General features: G+C 37.7%; 2 protein-coding genes across 2 annotated transcripts; one reads left to right on the forward strand and one right to left on the reverse strand.

Moving 5' to 3' along the window:
• The first annotated feature begins 135 nt into the window (after nucleotides 1-135).
• LOC118270714 (putative mediator of RNA polymerase II transcription subunit 26) lies at nucleotides 136-9,049 on the forward strand. The gene is made up of 9 exons (XM_050698158.1): nucleotides 136-295; nucleotides 979-1,043; nucleotides 2,714-2,942; nucleotides 3,367-3,575; nucleotides 3,907-4,146; nucleotides 4,544-4,681; nucleotides 5,319-5,491; nucleotides 5,846-8,458; nucleotides 8,817-9,049. Exons 1-9 carry the CDS (start codon nucleotides 250-252, stop codon nucleotides 8,944-8,946), a joined length of 3,843 nt encoding a protein of 1,280 aa, XP_050554115.1. The 5' UTR covers nucleotides 136-249; the 3' UTR covers nucleotides 8,947-9,049.
• A 717-nt stretch (nucleotides 9,050-9,766) lies between these two features.
• LOC118270715 (uncharacterized) lies at nucleotides 9,767-15,540 on the reverse strand. The gene is made up of 8 exons (XM_050698210.1): nucleotides 15,396-15,540; nucleotides 14,863-14,920; nucleotides 13,026-13,254; nucleotides 12,249-12,445; nucleotides 11,395-11,628; nucleotides 10,824-10,985; nucleotides 10,193-10,365; nucleotides 9,767-9,914 (listed from the first exon to the last, which is right to left on the reverse strand). Exons 1-8 carry the CDS (start codon nucleotides 15,449-15,451, stop codon nucleotides 9,842-9,844), a joined length of 1,182 nt encoding a protein of 393 aa, XP_050554167.1. The 5' UTR covers nucleotides 15,452-15,540; the 3' UTR covers nucleotides 9,767-9,841.
• Between the last annotated feature and the right edge of the window lie 15 nt (nucleotides 15,541-15,555).

The raw sequence follows: 15,555 nt of genomic DNA on the forward strand, positions 1-15,555 counted from the left end.
ATCCCCAACGACTTCCAGTTAGGCTGGTTGGAAGTGACCCGCATCTAGCGGATATTAATATCTTGTTTAGTCCTATTTAATTAAAAAAAGTAATTGATCGCTACTGAATCGTAATTCTTAACCTCTGTACAAAAGTAAACCTTTCCGTTTGCAATAGTGCTTTTTATCAGTCAATTCAACGGTTGAGCGCTCACTCGAAATTGTGCTTAAAAATTTAATTTAATGGAAAAATGAATCAATGTCGCTACGATGCTGAAGTGTTTTTACATATTGATTTGGATAGCTGTTTTCAGGTGTTAGTACTGTAATTATTTAATTGTTGTTCTTATTAATTAATATTTGATAAAGGTTAGGAAATACATGTGGGAAAGATACATGTGCACTTCGACACGAATGGGCCAGCTCGACCGGAGCGATACCAAAGTCTCACAGAAAACCGTCGTGAAACAACAACGTTTGCGTTGTGTGTATGAGGCTACCGGAGACCCAACTAACCCCTTTCCAATCTTACAAAGCCCCAATTCTCGAACAATCCTAAATTTCGAACCCCCAAAAGGCCGGCAACGCATTTGTAACGCTTCTGGTGTCTCGGGAGTCCACGGGTGGTCTGCTTATTTACCGGCTTATACAATATAAAAGGCAGTTTAAGAAACGTTGATTACGTAATTAGTGATCTTTATCTAGCTTGCCCAGTACAGAGAAGAATCAAAACCATATTTAAATAAATACCTACCTAAATATTAATTATCACTACCCTTAGAACGAGTTTGCTTTACGTTTAAAGTAATAGAAACGAGAGCAAGGTCGGCCAGCTCTTATAAACTAACCAATCAGACCACAGAACGCGCTCTGGTTTCGATCTCATACTGAGGGTACTGAATAAATTTTCTTAACAGCTTTCATTGTTTGTTTATCTCTTTGTCCTGTCACATAATTGGTTAATTTTTAGTTTACTGTAACCGATAATTTTAATTTCAGTATGTAACACAAGTCACCGAAAGATGGGACTTGGTAATGAAAGTATTTTAGGGAAGAAATACCTCGTAAGTTTCTGTCATCATTATGTAATGTATAGCTTGTCCCACATACGTATAAGATCTTCATCATCTTAGTATAAGACTCTCTTCTTCTTCCACATTGCTTAATAACTGAAGATCGTTTCTGTATAAGGTAATCGTTTTTGTATCTTAAGGATGTTTTTCACTAGAGATGTGCTATGTAGCTGTGCGATTAAGATGTGCTATGAAGGTACGCCGCCGCAAAGTACCTGTGTGAGGAAAATGTGATGCTATGTATAGATAGCAGGGAATCATCCCTAGCACACACCCATAGCACACACGTTTCCATATAAGTGGTGGAGTCTGTTTCCACCAGTGCTATGTGTACCTTTAAAAATGATTGGTGGAAGCCAAACGCATTCACAGCAACGTCGTAAGGTAACCTAACCAAATAAGGCCTACCTTATTTTTATTACCGCCTAGCTCGTAGGTTTAAAATGACAATGGGCTGATAATTTCAAAATCTTATATTTATTTATTAAACTTTGTAATAATGGAATCAAAATGGCTTTAGAAACAAAATTTACAATTTTATAAACACAAATAACTAAAGTGTCACTTTGGCCTTATTGGGAACCCTATGTCTTAATAAGGCCTCAATAAAAACTAGTAAGTATTCAACTTCTTAATTATAACAAAACTTTGTCAATGCTTATAATAAATGTAATGAGATCTTATTAATTAATTTTTGTCATTATACATCAGGCTAAACGAGTTTCTCATCATGTAATACCCAAGTAACATCTTTGAAGTCATCGGTACCCCAGCATCAGTCAAACGAATGAGAATAACTTCTTGTTCTGTAGCCAATTTAGCGACCGATCTAGCTTTCGTGTAGTGGAAACCACTCTTTAGATGATGCGTACTTCTTTGGATGTTATATCTGGCTGCAGCAGCCTACCGGGTAAAACAGGGTGTATAAAATTCGAAGGGTGAATAGATACTATGAAGAATTTCCCGATATCCATTCACCCCTTTTCTGTATCTATTCACCCCGTTTACCCCTTTCTACCATTTTAACAGCGTTTTCCATCTTTTGCAAAATCCATTGGCTTTCTTTTTGACAGAAGCTGGTGATCCGTTTTCTTTGAAATTACTGAATAACAACTATGCCGTAATAAGGCCTACACGTTTTTTTTGTAGGCTTTATTAGGGCATGGCACATAGGTAAACAAAACAACGATTATATGAAATACACCGATATTATAGCTATTTCACTAATGTGAGGAGATGGCTAAATGTATAATTGTCATACAGACAAAACACGGCACGTCGTATACTGATAAATATAAAAATACTAACAGTTTACGCTACTCGAATTTTATAAAAACTAAAGTGCGCTCCACGTCGTGATTGTTTTCGTCTGTAGGTTCCAACATAATCGCGGCACGGGTTGCTTGCTGTGCTCAAATTAGTTAAGTAATGTGCATGCACACTTCTACAAACTTTGGCGACCATTTGACATCGGGAAGAGGGAAATTTTCAAAATAGGCTTTATTGGGGCATAGGCCTTATATGGTTAGGGTACTATATAACACATCTATGGTAGAAAACACTCTAAGCGTCCACCATGAGTTTTCAAACATGTGTCACTATTCAAAAGCGATGCTGATCAAGAAATCATGTTCTAGCACCTGATTGTTCCTATTTTCCAGGTATATTTTGTAAAGTCTCCATTTTCAAAAGTCGAGGATGATGCCTGGATATGTGCAGGAGCCATAGTTTCACCAACACAAATACTGACGGCAGCCGCCTGTCTCGTTGATGTGGACAGAATATACGCAATAGCTGGCTACAAGAAATACGTACACGGTACTGATATAGAAAACGATGAATGTACGAAACGATGGAAGAAAAAGATCGTCAAAGTTTCTGTTCCAAAAGGTATTATTTGTTTAAATAAGTCTGCAACTTTTATTCATAAAAAATAGGTGTCCAAATCTCACATGTCACAAACACTTAAATTCTTCATTCATAGCCTTTTCTCGCGCGGGTTCGTCTCGGGTTCAATTCCCAAGTCAGACAAAGTATTGCTGGGTTTTTCAGGTTTTTGGTTTTAATAGTGGCACGGAGTCTGAAACGGTGCCCAGTATATGGCCATAGCCTCACCCCCTATAACATGGGACTTATAACACAAACGGTGAAAATAGGTGTACACTGTACAGTGGCATTACGTACCAAAATGTGCGACACCTGTCTACCCCTTCAAGGATAAAAGCATACCATCTGCCATACGATCTCCGTATTATGTCATACAAACACTTAAATTTCTGAACAAGCAAATAATACCAAATTTATTTACTTCCAGAATACAATATGGCTACAGACAAACAGCCAGATTGGATGAACATAGACCTTGGCGTAGCTACAGTAGACGAACCTTATAATTTCACCGACATATATCCAAGTAATTGCTCATATGAACCACAAAGCATAACCATCAATTATGAAAAGAAAAATGAATTGGAAAATATCAGAGCAACAGCTTTAGGATGGGGAGGTATAAAAGATAGACAGGTGAGTAAATATATGTAAAATTAAATAATTAGATAAGGATATAAGGGTACCTAATTAAGGCTACTTTTAGGTACTTTTTTTCCAACAGAGATGTGTTATGTTACTTTGATGTGCTTCGCACTGGTGAAATTGGACTCAGCTAAGCTATGTTATTAATATTAAAAGATGCGTGGTATGGGTACTCGAGTTGCACATCTTCATACAATGTAATAGGCAGTATTTCTCTAGTATAGTATATTTTAAACCTAATTGGGCCATTTCTATGCTATCTATCTATAAGAACAACTTCATGCCTGTCACAAACATAAAACTAAATATGTTTTTATTTTAGCCCAAAGAATTAGCAAAACCGCATAAGAAACCTCAAATACTAAAAGAAGCATCAACAATTATAATTAATAAGACAGTATGCATAGACTTAATAAAGGGCAATGTATCAAAAGAAGTGCTTAATGAATACATACTCTGTGCTTCTGGCAATGGTATGGTTGTTGATGAAGGAGAAGAGACATCAGTGGATACAAGACCCTACGCCCCAGATGAATGCCCATACAACTCATCAGAGAGCGGTGTAAGTTTATTGTTTAATTTTGAAAAAGCGCGAAGCCTACTTTAGGACTTTCTCCTGTGTCGTGTGTGTGGTTACAAACAAACACGTCCACATACACATCACATTCAGATCCGAAACAACAATCTGGATCTCATAAAGAGTTGCTCGGTTGCTCCATGCGAGAATCGAACACGTTGCACGGCAGTCGGTTGCCCAGCCACCGCGCCTCTATGCCGTCTAAATAACTTCAATCTAGTTATATTAAAGTAAAAATACCACGAAACAAATAAAAAGTAGTATGTTAAAAGTTACATTCCCAAAAACAAACTCCGTTTCAAGGTTCGCAGTTACTTTTGAACAGAAATATCTTCGAAGCTCATTTACCTATTTAACTGATCCATAATTACTTTAATTACAGTGCGGAGACGCATACTATGAAGAGTTGAGAAGGCGACAGAATGAGAAAATTAATGTTACCATAGAACAACCAGAACTACATAAAAACAGCAATAACAAAACAAATTCAAGAAGGACGCCGTTGATAGAGACTTGTCAGGTGAGATAAAACGAACCTAAACGTACGTATTAGCTATTTAACCCCTGTAATGAATTTGGACATATTTAATGCAATATATGTATGTTATTAACTATTAACTAAAAATCACGTTTACTCACATATATTAATGGAGAAAAGCTCTACTAGTTTCGAGTTAAAAAGGAACTCTTTAAAATGAGCACCGTGCGCAGACGCGATGAGGTCGTGCAACCTTTTTCGAAACCTTCAAAAGGCGCCTAGCTTTTTGGGGAGAAAGACTAGATTTTTACCTCACTAAAACCACAGAGGCCACCCTCAACACCTGTAAGGGGCACCGGGTCTTAATAGACCTGCTCCGGAGCAACCTACCACCAGTATGATTAATTAGGCAGTTTTTTTGCAATTTAGTATGTCTCACGATAGTTATATTATAAAAATATAGGTACCTATGTTATTAGCATAGTAAAAATTATATTGAACCAATGGTCAAAAAATTATGATGATGATGATTATTTTGTTATATTGCCGACTACCTCTTTGGAAAATCAAAAGCTACAACAATAGTGTACTCGACGGGTTGCAACCACTATTTAGTAGTTTACATTCATGTGAGAATGAGGCTTTCATTTTATAAAAATACTCTTATTATGTTTTCCAGAATGATCACGGAGGTCCACTAACCACGTGGATTGGTACAGAGGAGATGGTCTTGGGCGTGGCACTAAATGGAATATCCAATCCAAACTTTGATTGTGTCGGTCCTAGAATTTACGTCAGCACAGCAGAAACCGCCAAAATAATCAAATGCCTTTTGGAAACGAATGAAACAAAGTAAGTATTGTATTTAATTAACATTTGCTACATACATTTTGTTTAATACATACACACATACATAAATTCACGCCTGTCTCCCTTGGGGATAGGTAAAGACAATGGACCGTCAATTGCTACGAATCTTACATACCTCTTTCGCTACATTAACTATCATGAGTCTTTTCATGCATGCTCTTCGGTTATGGGTGCTTTTTAATATATCACCATCTGGTCTCTACCGTCTAAGGCGCCTTCTACCGACGGCCCCATTTATATTTGCCTTGTATATTTTGTTTAATAAAAGACTTTAAACATAAGGGAGGTTCGCATTTTTTTTTGTCTTAATAACTAATTACCTACATATTTTTGCAGACGCAACATCTGTAATAACGAAAACAAAGAACATCAAGTACACGATATAGAAATAACATGGCCTAAAGACATGCCAACAAACTCAGGTAAAGGTGATCACAAAATATCACCTTATTTAAGGCAAGGAAATGAAGAACAACCTCTACATGTACGACCAACGAAAGACCTAGGACCCATTGATGAGCATGGCAACGCACTACGATCACCTCAATTGGAAATACCAGCCGATCAATTTTACAACCAACCGCCTTTACAAACAAGTACAGTAAACCCATATTACCAATTACAAAATCAACAGCCAATTTTAGTGCCTCAAGCAAATACGCAACAATACGGAGAACAGCCTCAAGGTCAGATGCAACAGTCAATGGATTTAAATCAACAACAATTCAATGCATTGAGTCAGTCTCAAGTTCCAGCTTATAACCAACAACAGTCACCAGTATATGTCCAACCTCAAGCGGAATCTTTGAATCAACAACCGATGGAAACGCAAAACCAACAATCAGACCCTTTCAGTCAGCAACAGCCATCGTCTTATAACCAACAGTCATTTGGCTCACAAAACCAGCAGCCAGTCGAAATTTATAAGCAACAACAAGCCCCAGCCTATAATATTCAACAACCTGTAGAATCATTTAGTGATCCACAAATGGGCAATTATAATCAACCACCAACATTGTCACAAAATCAATCTCCTACTGACACATTTAACCAACAGATGTCGGCTATTCAAAATCAAGCTCCAAAAGAAGTTTTTAACCAACCCCCTCAAGACGTATTTAGCCAGCCTGCGCAGGAATCTTTTAATCCACCTACAATGGAAACATTTAACAAACCCCAAACAGAACCACTTAGTTCATCTAATCAACCTCAAATGGATGGATTAAGCATTATTCAGCCTATAGGATCACCTGATCAATTGCAAATGGGATCACCAGACCAACAACAAAATATGGGATCACCAGACCAACAACAAAATATGGGATCACCAGACCAACAACAAAATATGGGATCACCAGACCAACAACAAAATGTGGGATCACCTGATCAACAGCAAATGGGATCACCTGATCAACAGCAAATGGGACAGCCTAACCCACAGCAAATGGAACAGCCTAACCAACAACAAATGGGACAACTTAACCCACAGCAAATCGGACAACCCATCCCACAGCAAGTAGGTCAGCCTAACCAACAGCAAATGGACTCGGTTAGCCAACCTCAGCTAAGCCCACCTGGCCCAGAGCCCGTGGAACAATTTGGACAATCTCAACCTTCATTTATTCAACCACAAAATGGTAATAACGTACCAGTAGATCCATATAGTCAATTGCAGATGAATTTATATAAGCAACCACAAACGGAATCTGGAAATCGGCCACTAGCAGAAGTAAATAATCAACCACAAGGATCGTTTAATAATCAACAATTAAACCCACCATACAATCCAATGGAAACAGCAATGAATGCTCCTGTGCAGGGAGATTCATTCACCCAGCAGCAAACTGATGCTTTTCAGCAGTCTCAAACACAAAGTAACAACCAATATGTAGAATCATTTCAAGTTCCACAGGCTCCACAGGTAGAACCATTTAGTCAACAACAAGATCCTTTAAAACCACCTCCAGTATATCCTTATAATCAACAGCAAGCCGACCCCTTGAAACAAATTCCAACAAATCAATATATTCAACAACCAGTGGATCAATACAAACCACCTCAAAACCAATTCTTGAATCAGCAACCAGCAGATTCTCATGGCCAACAAAGATCAGATTCTTTCAAATTATCACAAACTGATTCTTTGCAGACAGGACAAATCAATACATTCAATGTACCACAAAACAATCCCTATAAACCACAGCCTGAACAATTGTACAATCAACCTCAGGACCAATTTAGAAAACCAGAGCCAATGCAAGGACAGCAACTAAAAACACAACCCTTCAGCCAACAGCAAAATTCTTTTGCACAAGCACCATACAGGAATCCTCAAATAGAGGCATTTAGGCCGCCACCATCAGAAACAGAGGCAGACACGTATAATCCACTCGCTTTTCTGAATCAGAATGACGAAGAACCATTCAAAGTAGACTCATTTAAACCTCAACCCATCGAACCATACAAACAACTAAATTCAGAGATGTACAATAATAACCGACAATCATTCAAACCAGCACCGGTTGAACCCTACGAGCAACCACATAGTATACTACGTGATAGAGGACAACCACGTTCACCTCAGTCTGCGCCGTCCATGCAGCCATTTATCCAATCAAAAATACCAGCTTCATCACCAACTTTTGATGCAAGTCATATGCACAGTATACTGCGGGAACGACCTCCAAATGATCCGGAGCCTCCTCGTAGTGAAACCCAAACTTTTGAGCAAATTTATTCCCAATTCCGTGTGCCAGGGAGTGATACATCACAGCAGGGAGCCACGGAACAAACATTTGAGGAAGTTTATAGAAATCTGCACGACGGCTCTGCTGACTTGCCTCATGAAATGCAGTTGGAATCACGGTTTGACCAACCGTTTGAGCAGCAGTTAGAACAAACGAATGAAAGTCCTAAGATATTGAGCATGCCTCGGGCGGCTGATGGAAAGTAAGTACGCATTTGAACAACTCTGATTAATGTTTTCTTCTTTCCAGTAGTTTGATACGCCTGCACGTCATAAGGCTACTAATTTCAACTGGACATATTTCTCGACCAGTGCTGCCGTGCTTCTGCCATTCAATAATTTTGCAAGTTATATACAAAGACATGTGAATACCATTGAAATTGGATTAAATTTAATAGTCTAAGATATAACTATAATCATGTCTTAACTGGTATCACATGATTGTCATTATTTGGTCGATCATAATATAGTATTAATTAAAGCCGTTTGTTTTATAAAAGAAGATTTGATTAATGTATCATTACATGACAAATTGATACTAGCATCTGTTTTTTATTTCAGCGACGAAATTAAAGTGAGACCTCAAGAGCCCTTAGAGTTACCAGATTACTCTTACGACGTCAGACGTCAAAATGACAACGATTCGATTGTTACAATAAAATCAGAAACGACCTTAAGTCCCAGTAATTAAGTCGAATTGTTATATTAGGTTAGGTTAGTAAATAACACCAGGAATAAGAAACGAATAAAAATTACATTTTCTTTATTTTTAATTTAATTTAAATAAAATTATTAGAACCTTAATAGAGATTTTATCAATGACATAATATGAATATGTATATCCCATACATAGCACCTTACAGGCCTTAAAAATATACTGACACATTTAAAGGAAGAATTAAGTGTTAATAACCTTACAGACGTTACATGTAAAGAATAATAAATAAAACAAACTCAATTCAAAAACAATTTAATAACAAGATTTTTTTCTTTATTAGTTTGGTAGCGTTGCATATGGTCCAATAAGTCGAATCGCTTGGTCCTTTACTACAAAATAAGGAATTAAGACATCATCATCATCATCAGCCTGTTCTCGTCCACTACTAGACATAGGCCTCTCCAATGGCACGCCACTGCGCTCGATCTTCAGCTCTACGCATTTTTTTGGCTGGAAGGTGCCCTACACCACGCTTGCCTAGACGCGGCCTCAACGCGTTTACCCCAACGATCATCGGTTCTTCGACAAATGTGACCGGCCCACTGCCACTTCAGCTTGCTAATCCTTTGAGCTACGTCGGTAACTTTAGTATTGAATAAAGTGATAAGTACAAAATGTTAACTTATTACTAATATCCTTTGTAACTTCTGTCGTATTTGTAGTCGCAAAAGAAATTCCGTACCCTTGCTGAGCCGGAGCCCCAGTAGGGGCTCCGGCTGAAGTAAGGGTACGAACGAAATGGTTTTTAGTCCGTAAGAATTCGACACTCTTTCTCTCGCCTTATCCTAGGTGGGAGATCATCTCAAAAAAAAGTGGTTATAATATAATTATTTCAATAAATCGTACCTTTCCTATCAGTCCATGTCTTTTAAATATTTGTATTTGGCCAAATAACATCATGTTCCTTGATTTCGTACTTCATAGATTTACATACTTGACGTCTGCAATATAGTAAAATTGTTATAAAATACTTAATCAAACAGTAAATAATAATTTCTTGATGATATTACCAGATCAATTAATGGCAATAGTCTGTTAAGAGAAAGTAAAGTTCCTTTTAAAATACAAAATAGCCTACAAAGTCTAAGAAGAAAGAGGAGAGACAGTATTTATAAGGGCTACCGCAAGGAGGAAATATTTTGGACCCATGATGAAATATAAATGTAGACAAAGCATACCAGAAAAATAAGAACTTCATTTAAGACCTAACAATACCTACGTTTCTTCATCAGAAGACAGTAAACACTTCAATAATACACTAGATCGGGCTGTGCTTAGAAATAAGTAGGGTCCCATACATTGATATGCTTGGTTATAAACGCTGTTTAGTGCAATACCCATAACCATTTCTTTGTCGCCTGTAGTGGTTATCAAAGGTCCACCGTGGTCATTCTGTAATTTAAAAAAAAAATATAGCAATCGAAATGCACTTTTGTAAATGAAATGTGGAGAACTAAGGGGGAGGCCTTTGTTCAGCAGTGGACGTTTCTCGGCTGATGATGATGACGGTGAAGATGAAATGATATTTTTGGAAGGAACTACCTGAAAAAGTAATTTTAAAACAACACGAGGAATCTTTACTTAACTCCGTAATTAAGACTTTGACTGCCAACAAAAATCTGTTGTAGGCATAGCCTCCGCTAGCGCCGGTAAATTTTACGCCCCATGGCGTTTAATGTGTTAAAATCAATTTTAACTCTTTAAAACATGCCAACGGCATTATGTCCACTCATGTACATGTTGTACATGTGCATAAAGCAAAACATCAACAACAACATCAACCGCCTATAAGTGGCCAAAAAGCCTCTTCAGAACAAAACATAATATAGAATAAACATTTAAGGACCTACCTGACATATTCCTCCTAACTGCGACACCTGTATTATGTCTTTTCTAATGGCCGTTTGATTCTCTTTCAAATGGTTCAATTGAGTTTCATTCAACTTCGCTGTATATGTTGCCTGATATTCGTTTGCTTTTCGATTGAACGATACTTCAACCATTTCTAAACACTGAAACAGTAGATGACTATTTTTTATTTTTATTCACTACTTATGATATGACGCTTATGAGCGTGTAAGTGGGATGGTGAACCTTTTTTGTGTTAATTATCGTGATATTATAATATATTAGACACGTATTTATTTTTCTTACGGCAACAAATACTTTCGAAGATATATCGATTTGAAATAACGCGAAACGTCAGTTCTAGGTACATTTTGTACGTAGAAGAGACTTATTTGCTCTCACTTTCAAGCTTTGGTGCGTTTCATCTAAGAATAAGAAAAATATTTTTTTATTACCTAACTGACGGACTAAATATTTTTTTAATTTTCATACCCCGTCATCATCCCTATTCTATAGACAGTTATGCCAAATGTATAGAAGCTTCCAAAGAAAGATGAGAAGACTTGTACTGACCTCAACAGCAAGACTCAAATTGAAATTAGTATAATCACATTTATCAGGAGTCACAGAATTTTGGGTAGTTACAGCAGCGCCGGTCCGTTGCTTGGGTCGCTCTGGTAACCTTTGTGTACACAAGAAGTAATATTCCAGTGAAGCTGGAATTTGATTCCGACATAATGATTTGTTCGTCAAAACTGTGTATGCTTCCATTAGATATACGGAATTCGTATCGCTATTTATTTCTGGCTGTAAAATGAAAATGAAATTAAAAAACACATATGTTATAATTTTCACTTTGAAAGATAAAATCAATATCTTGCCTTGCTGTAAGCCTTATCTATACTTAATATTATAAAGCTTGTTTGTTTGTTTGTTTGTTTGAACGCGCTAATCTCCGGAACTACTGGTCCGATTTGAATAATTATTTTTGTGTTGAATACTGCATTTATCGAGAAAGGTTATAGGCTATAAAACATAACGCTATGACCAATAGGAGCCGAGCAGAGCGGGTGAAACCGCGTGGAAATAGCTAGTTAATTCTATGACTGGAGTTTAAAATTTGATACTCGTCCCAATTAATGACACATTGCCATTAATTTGTTTTAAATTCGATTAATAAATCCCAAAAAGGTATTCCATCAAAAAAACCTTGTTCGCTTTTTACAAAAAGCTGCTATTACATAGCTGAAACACAGCATAATTCTACTTAATTAGGCACGAAGATAATGCACTTAACCACTAAAGATAAATATCGTTTTTCGTCTTTCGTTCAACACTCGGAAGATATGACCGTTGCCGAACAGTGACGAAGATTTATATGTGCGTAATCACTTTTGGTGTACTGTATAATTCTTTTAAATACTTACTCCTTTAGGTTTAGCCGCACCCCAGCCTAGAACTAAACCAAAAGAGTTGGCTGTCTCTACTTCAATGTCATAGTTGATTGATATAGCTTGAGGTTCATAAGAGCATACAGTGCGGTAACTTGTATCAAAGAAGTTATATGGTTTCTCCACTATTCCTATTCCAATGTCGAATTTGACCCATAATGTGGCGTTGTAATCTGCAAAACGTATCGAAATAATATAAAACGTTGCAAACCGATAGTTAGAATATTAAATAGATCAGCACCGTCTATGGACGGTATGGACACACACGGCACCAGAAGACTGATTTGGAGTGATACCTTACAAAAAACCGACGTGAAACAACGCTTGCGCTGTGTTTCGTTGTCGCTTGCGTTGTGTCGAACAAGTCCCGCACGGTGCAATTCCCGCACGGAGCAATTCCCGCACGGAGCAATTCCCGCACGGAGCAATTCCCGCACGGAGAAATTCCCACACGGAACAATTCCTGCACGGAATAATTCCCGCACGGTGCAATTCCCGCACGGTGCAATTCCCGCACGGAGAAATTCCCGCATTGAGCTATTCCCGCACCTAGAAATTCCCACACGGAACAATTCCTGCACGGAGCAATTCCCGCACGGAGAAATTCCCGCACGGAGAAATTCCCGCACGGAGTAATTCAGACCTCTGGTGTTTCGAGTGCCCATGCGCGGTGGCAATTGCTATCAGGTGATCCGTCGTCTCGTTTACGGGTTTATACTATAAAAAAAATATATTCTTAAACCACCAGTTTACCTTTATAAACAATAACCTTAACGATTCTTTGCTTTCTCGTCCGAGTGCATTCGTCTTTGTCAATGTTATTTCCACTGACATACTTCTTGTACCCAGCTATAGCATAGATGTGAGTTACTTCAGTCAAACACGCTGCTGCCGTCAGTATTTGAGTCGGTGATATTATTACCCCTCCGCATAGCCACGAGTCTGGTTGATTTGCTGAGTATTGCGAATTGACCAGGTATACCTAGAATTGAAATATTATCTACTCTGTATTCTCTGGATAGAAGCATCAAACTACATGTGGAAAGCATTCCTCCTATTCGCCAGGGCCCGATCCAGCTGGGCAAAACAATATTTGCTGCCTTTAAGTTAGGCCATTTTTTTATCGCGATATTAATCCTCATGTCTTTCCTACGTCGTGGTGACGACGGTGTGTGTGGAACACTACGGTAACGCCTACATAGCGCTCCCCCACAGACAATCAGTCGCCCGTAGGCCTCTCCTATGGAGGTCGTAGATCGGCTACCTATCGGCGATCGGCTAGCTATTTCGAGCTTTCCCACACCAATGAGCTCATTGGTTAGGTTTACCTGTTGAGCTCAACAGGTTAGGTTTAGGTTAGGTACTAGCTTTTTCCTTAGGTTTAGGTTAGGTTTAGGTTAGGTTTAGGTTCGGTTTAGGTTAGGTTTAGGTTAGGTTTAGGTTAGGTTTAGGTTAGGTTTAGGTTAGGTTTAGGTTAGGTTTAGGTTGGGTTTAGGTTAGGTTTAGGTTGGGTTTAGGTTAGGTTTAGGTTAGGTTTAGGTTAGGTTTAGGTTAGGTTTAGGTTAGGTTTAGGTTAGGTTTAGGTTAGGTTTAGGTTAGGTTTAGGTTAGGTTTAGGTTAGGTTTAGGTTAGGTTTAGGTTAGGTTTAGGTTAGGTTTAGGTTAGGTTTAGGTTAGGTTTAGGTTAGGTTTAGGTTAGGTTTAGGTTAGGTTTAGGTTAGGTTTAGGTTAGGTTTAGGTTAGGTTTAGGTTAGGTTTAGGTTAGGTTTAGGTTAGGTTTAGGTTAGGTTTAGGTTAGGTTTAGGTTAGGTTTAGGTTAGGTTTAGGTTAGGTTTAGGTTAGGTTTAGGTTAGGTTTAGGTTAGGTTTAGGTTAGGTTTAGGTTAGGTTTAGGTTAGGTTTAGGTTAGGTTTAGGTTAGGTTTAGGTTAGGTTTAGGTTAGGTTTAGGTTAGGTTTAGGTTAGGTTTAGGTTAGGTTTAGGTTAGGTTTAGGTTAGGTTTAGGTTAGGTTTAGGTTAGGTTTAGGTTAGGTTTAGGTTAGGTTTAGGTTAGGTTTAGGTTAGGTTTAGGTTAGGTTTAGGTTAGGTTTAGGTTAGGTTTAGGTTAGGTTTAGGTTAGGTTTAGGTTAGGTTTAGGTTAGGTTTAGGTTAGGTTTAGGTTAGGTTTAGGTTAGGTTTAGGTTAGGTTTAGGTTAGGTTTAGGTTAGGTTTAGGTTAGGTTTAGGTTAGGTTTAGGTTAGGTTTAGGTTAGGTTTAGGTTAGGTTTAGGTTAGGTTTAGGTTAGGTTTAGGTTAGGCTTAGGTAGGTTTAGGTTAGGTTTAGGTTAGGTTTAGGTTAGGTTAGGTTAGGTTTAGGTTAGGTTTAGGTTAGGTTTAGGTTAGGTTTAGGAACTATCTGTCATTTTATAAAGGAGTATCAAAAATATTCATAGAATTGAGTAACTTTTCAGTACCTATTCGACTGAATGACGAGAACTTAGAAGAATCAAAAGAAATAAAATAGTGATACTTACAAGAAAAAGTTGAAAATTAATGGAACATTATACCCTATAAAAATAATATTATGTAGTTCAAGGTCTTGCTAGAAGACTTACCATATAATTCTTCCCAGTTTCAACGACTTTCCCATTGGTTATTCTTCTGTCACACAGGCTAACTGTACAGTGTAAACGTGTTTATGGATAAGACAATTTTGTAAACAAAATCTTATAAAAGTAATTATAGACTTTACAATTTTTGAATAAGTTCTTCTTTAGAGTACATTGAGAAAGTAACGCAATTAGTTGTTCTATACTTTTCCATTGATCAAACAATTAATAAACCTGTACCCTTAGTATAAGTTTGCTTTACGTTTAAAATAATCGAAACGAGAGCGTGTTCGGCGCTGTGATTGGCCGGCTCGAATAAACCAACCAATTAGAGGTCCGAACGCACTCTCATTTCGATCTCGCTAAACGTAAAGCGAACTCGTCGAAAACCCCTGAAGATTTTAAACCCGCCTGTCAGGCGTAGAATTATAGTAAACCCCTTTTACATAGAGGAGGCCCATAGCCCAAAAGTAGGCTGCCATGTACGGCTGATGTGAAGACTGGACTAATGCCTAATCCGTATAAACTTAGTAATATACTTAACTCTGAAGGAGGCAATACAAATGAAGAAACAAGTATAAAATATGTTCAACATGACTTTTTCTCCTAAACGAAATAGCAATAACTCTACAAAATCTCTTAACGTTATTAACGATGTGAAACCAAGCGGAGAATAATAGTATTATGAGGCCTAGTCAT

The sequence above is a fragment of the Spodoptera frugiperda genome, chromosome 13, assembly GCF_023101765.2.
Source record: "Spodoptera frugiperda isolate SF20-4 chromosome 13, AGI-APGP_CSIRO_Sfru_2.0, whole genome shotgun sequence".
In the NCBI taxonomy this organism is placed as follows: Eukaryota; Metazoa; Arthropoda; class Insecta; order Lepidoptera; family Noctuidae; genus Spodoptera; species Spodoptera frugiperda.

What these genes read in the sequence shown, in the direction of transcription:
- LOC118270714 (XM_050698158.1), top strand. Translation starts at nt 250, where the DNA reads ATGCTGAAGTGTTTTTACATATTGATTTGGATAGCTGTTTTCAGGT. An exon ending in TTTTAGGGAAGAAATACCTC is followed by an intron (nt 1,044 to 2,713) that starts GTAAGTTTCTGT and finishes CCTATTTTCCAG; the next exon opens with GTATATTTTGTAAAGTCTCC. An exon ending in TTGGAAACGAATGAAACAAA is followed by an intron (nt 5,492 to 5,845) that starts GTAAGTATTGTA and finishes ATATTTTTGCAG; the next exon opens with ACGCAACATCTGTAATAACG.
- LOC118270715 (XM_050698210.1), bottom strand. Translation starts at nt 15,451, where the DNA reads ATGTTGAACATATTTTATACTTGTTTCTTCATTTGTATTGCCTCCTTC. An exon ending in TAAGGTTATTGTTTATAAAG is followed by an intron (nt 12,446 to 13,025) that starts GTAAACTGGTGG and finishes TACGTTTTGCAG; the next exon opens with ATTACAACGCCACATTATGG. An exon ending in ATTTGAGTCTTGCTGTTGAG is followed by an intron (nt 10,986 to 11,394) that starts GTCAGTACAAGT and finishes CTACTGTTTCAG; the next exon opens with TGTTTAGAAATGGTTGAAGT.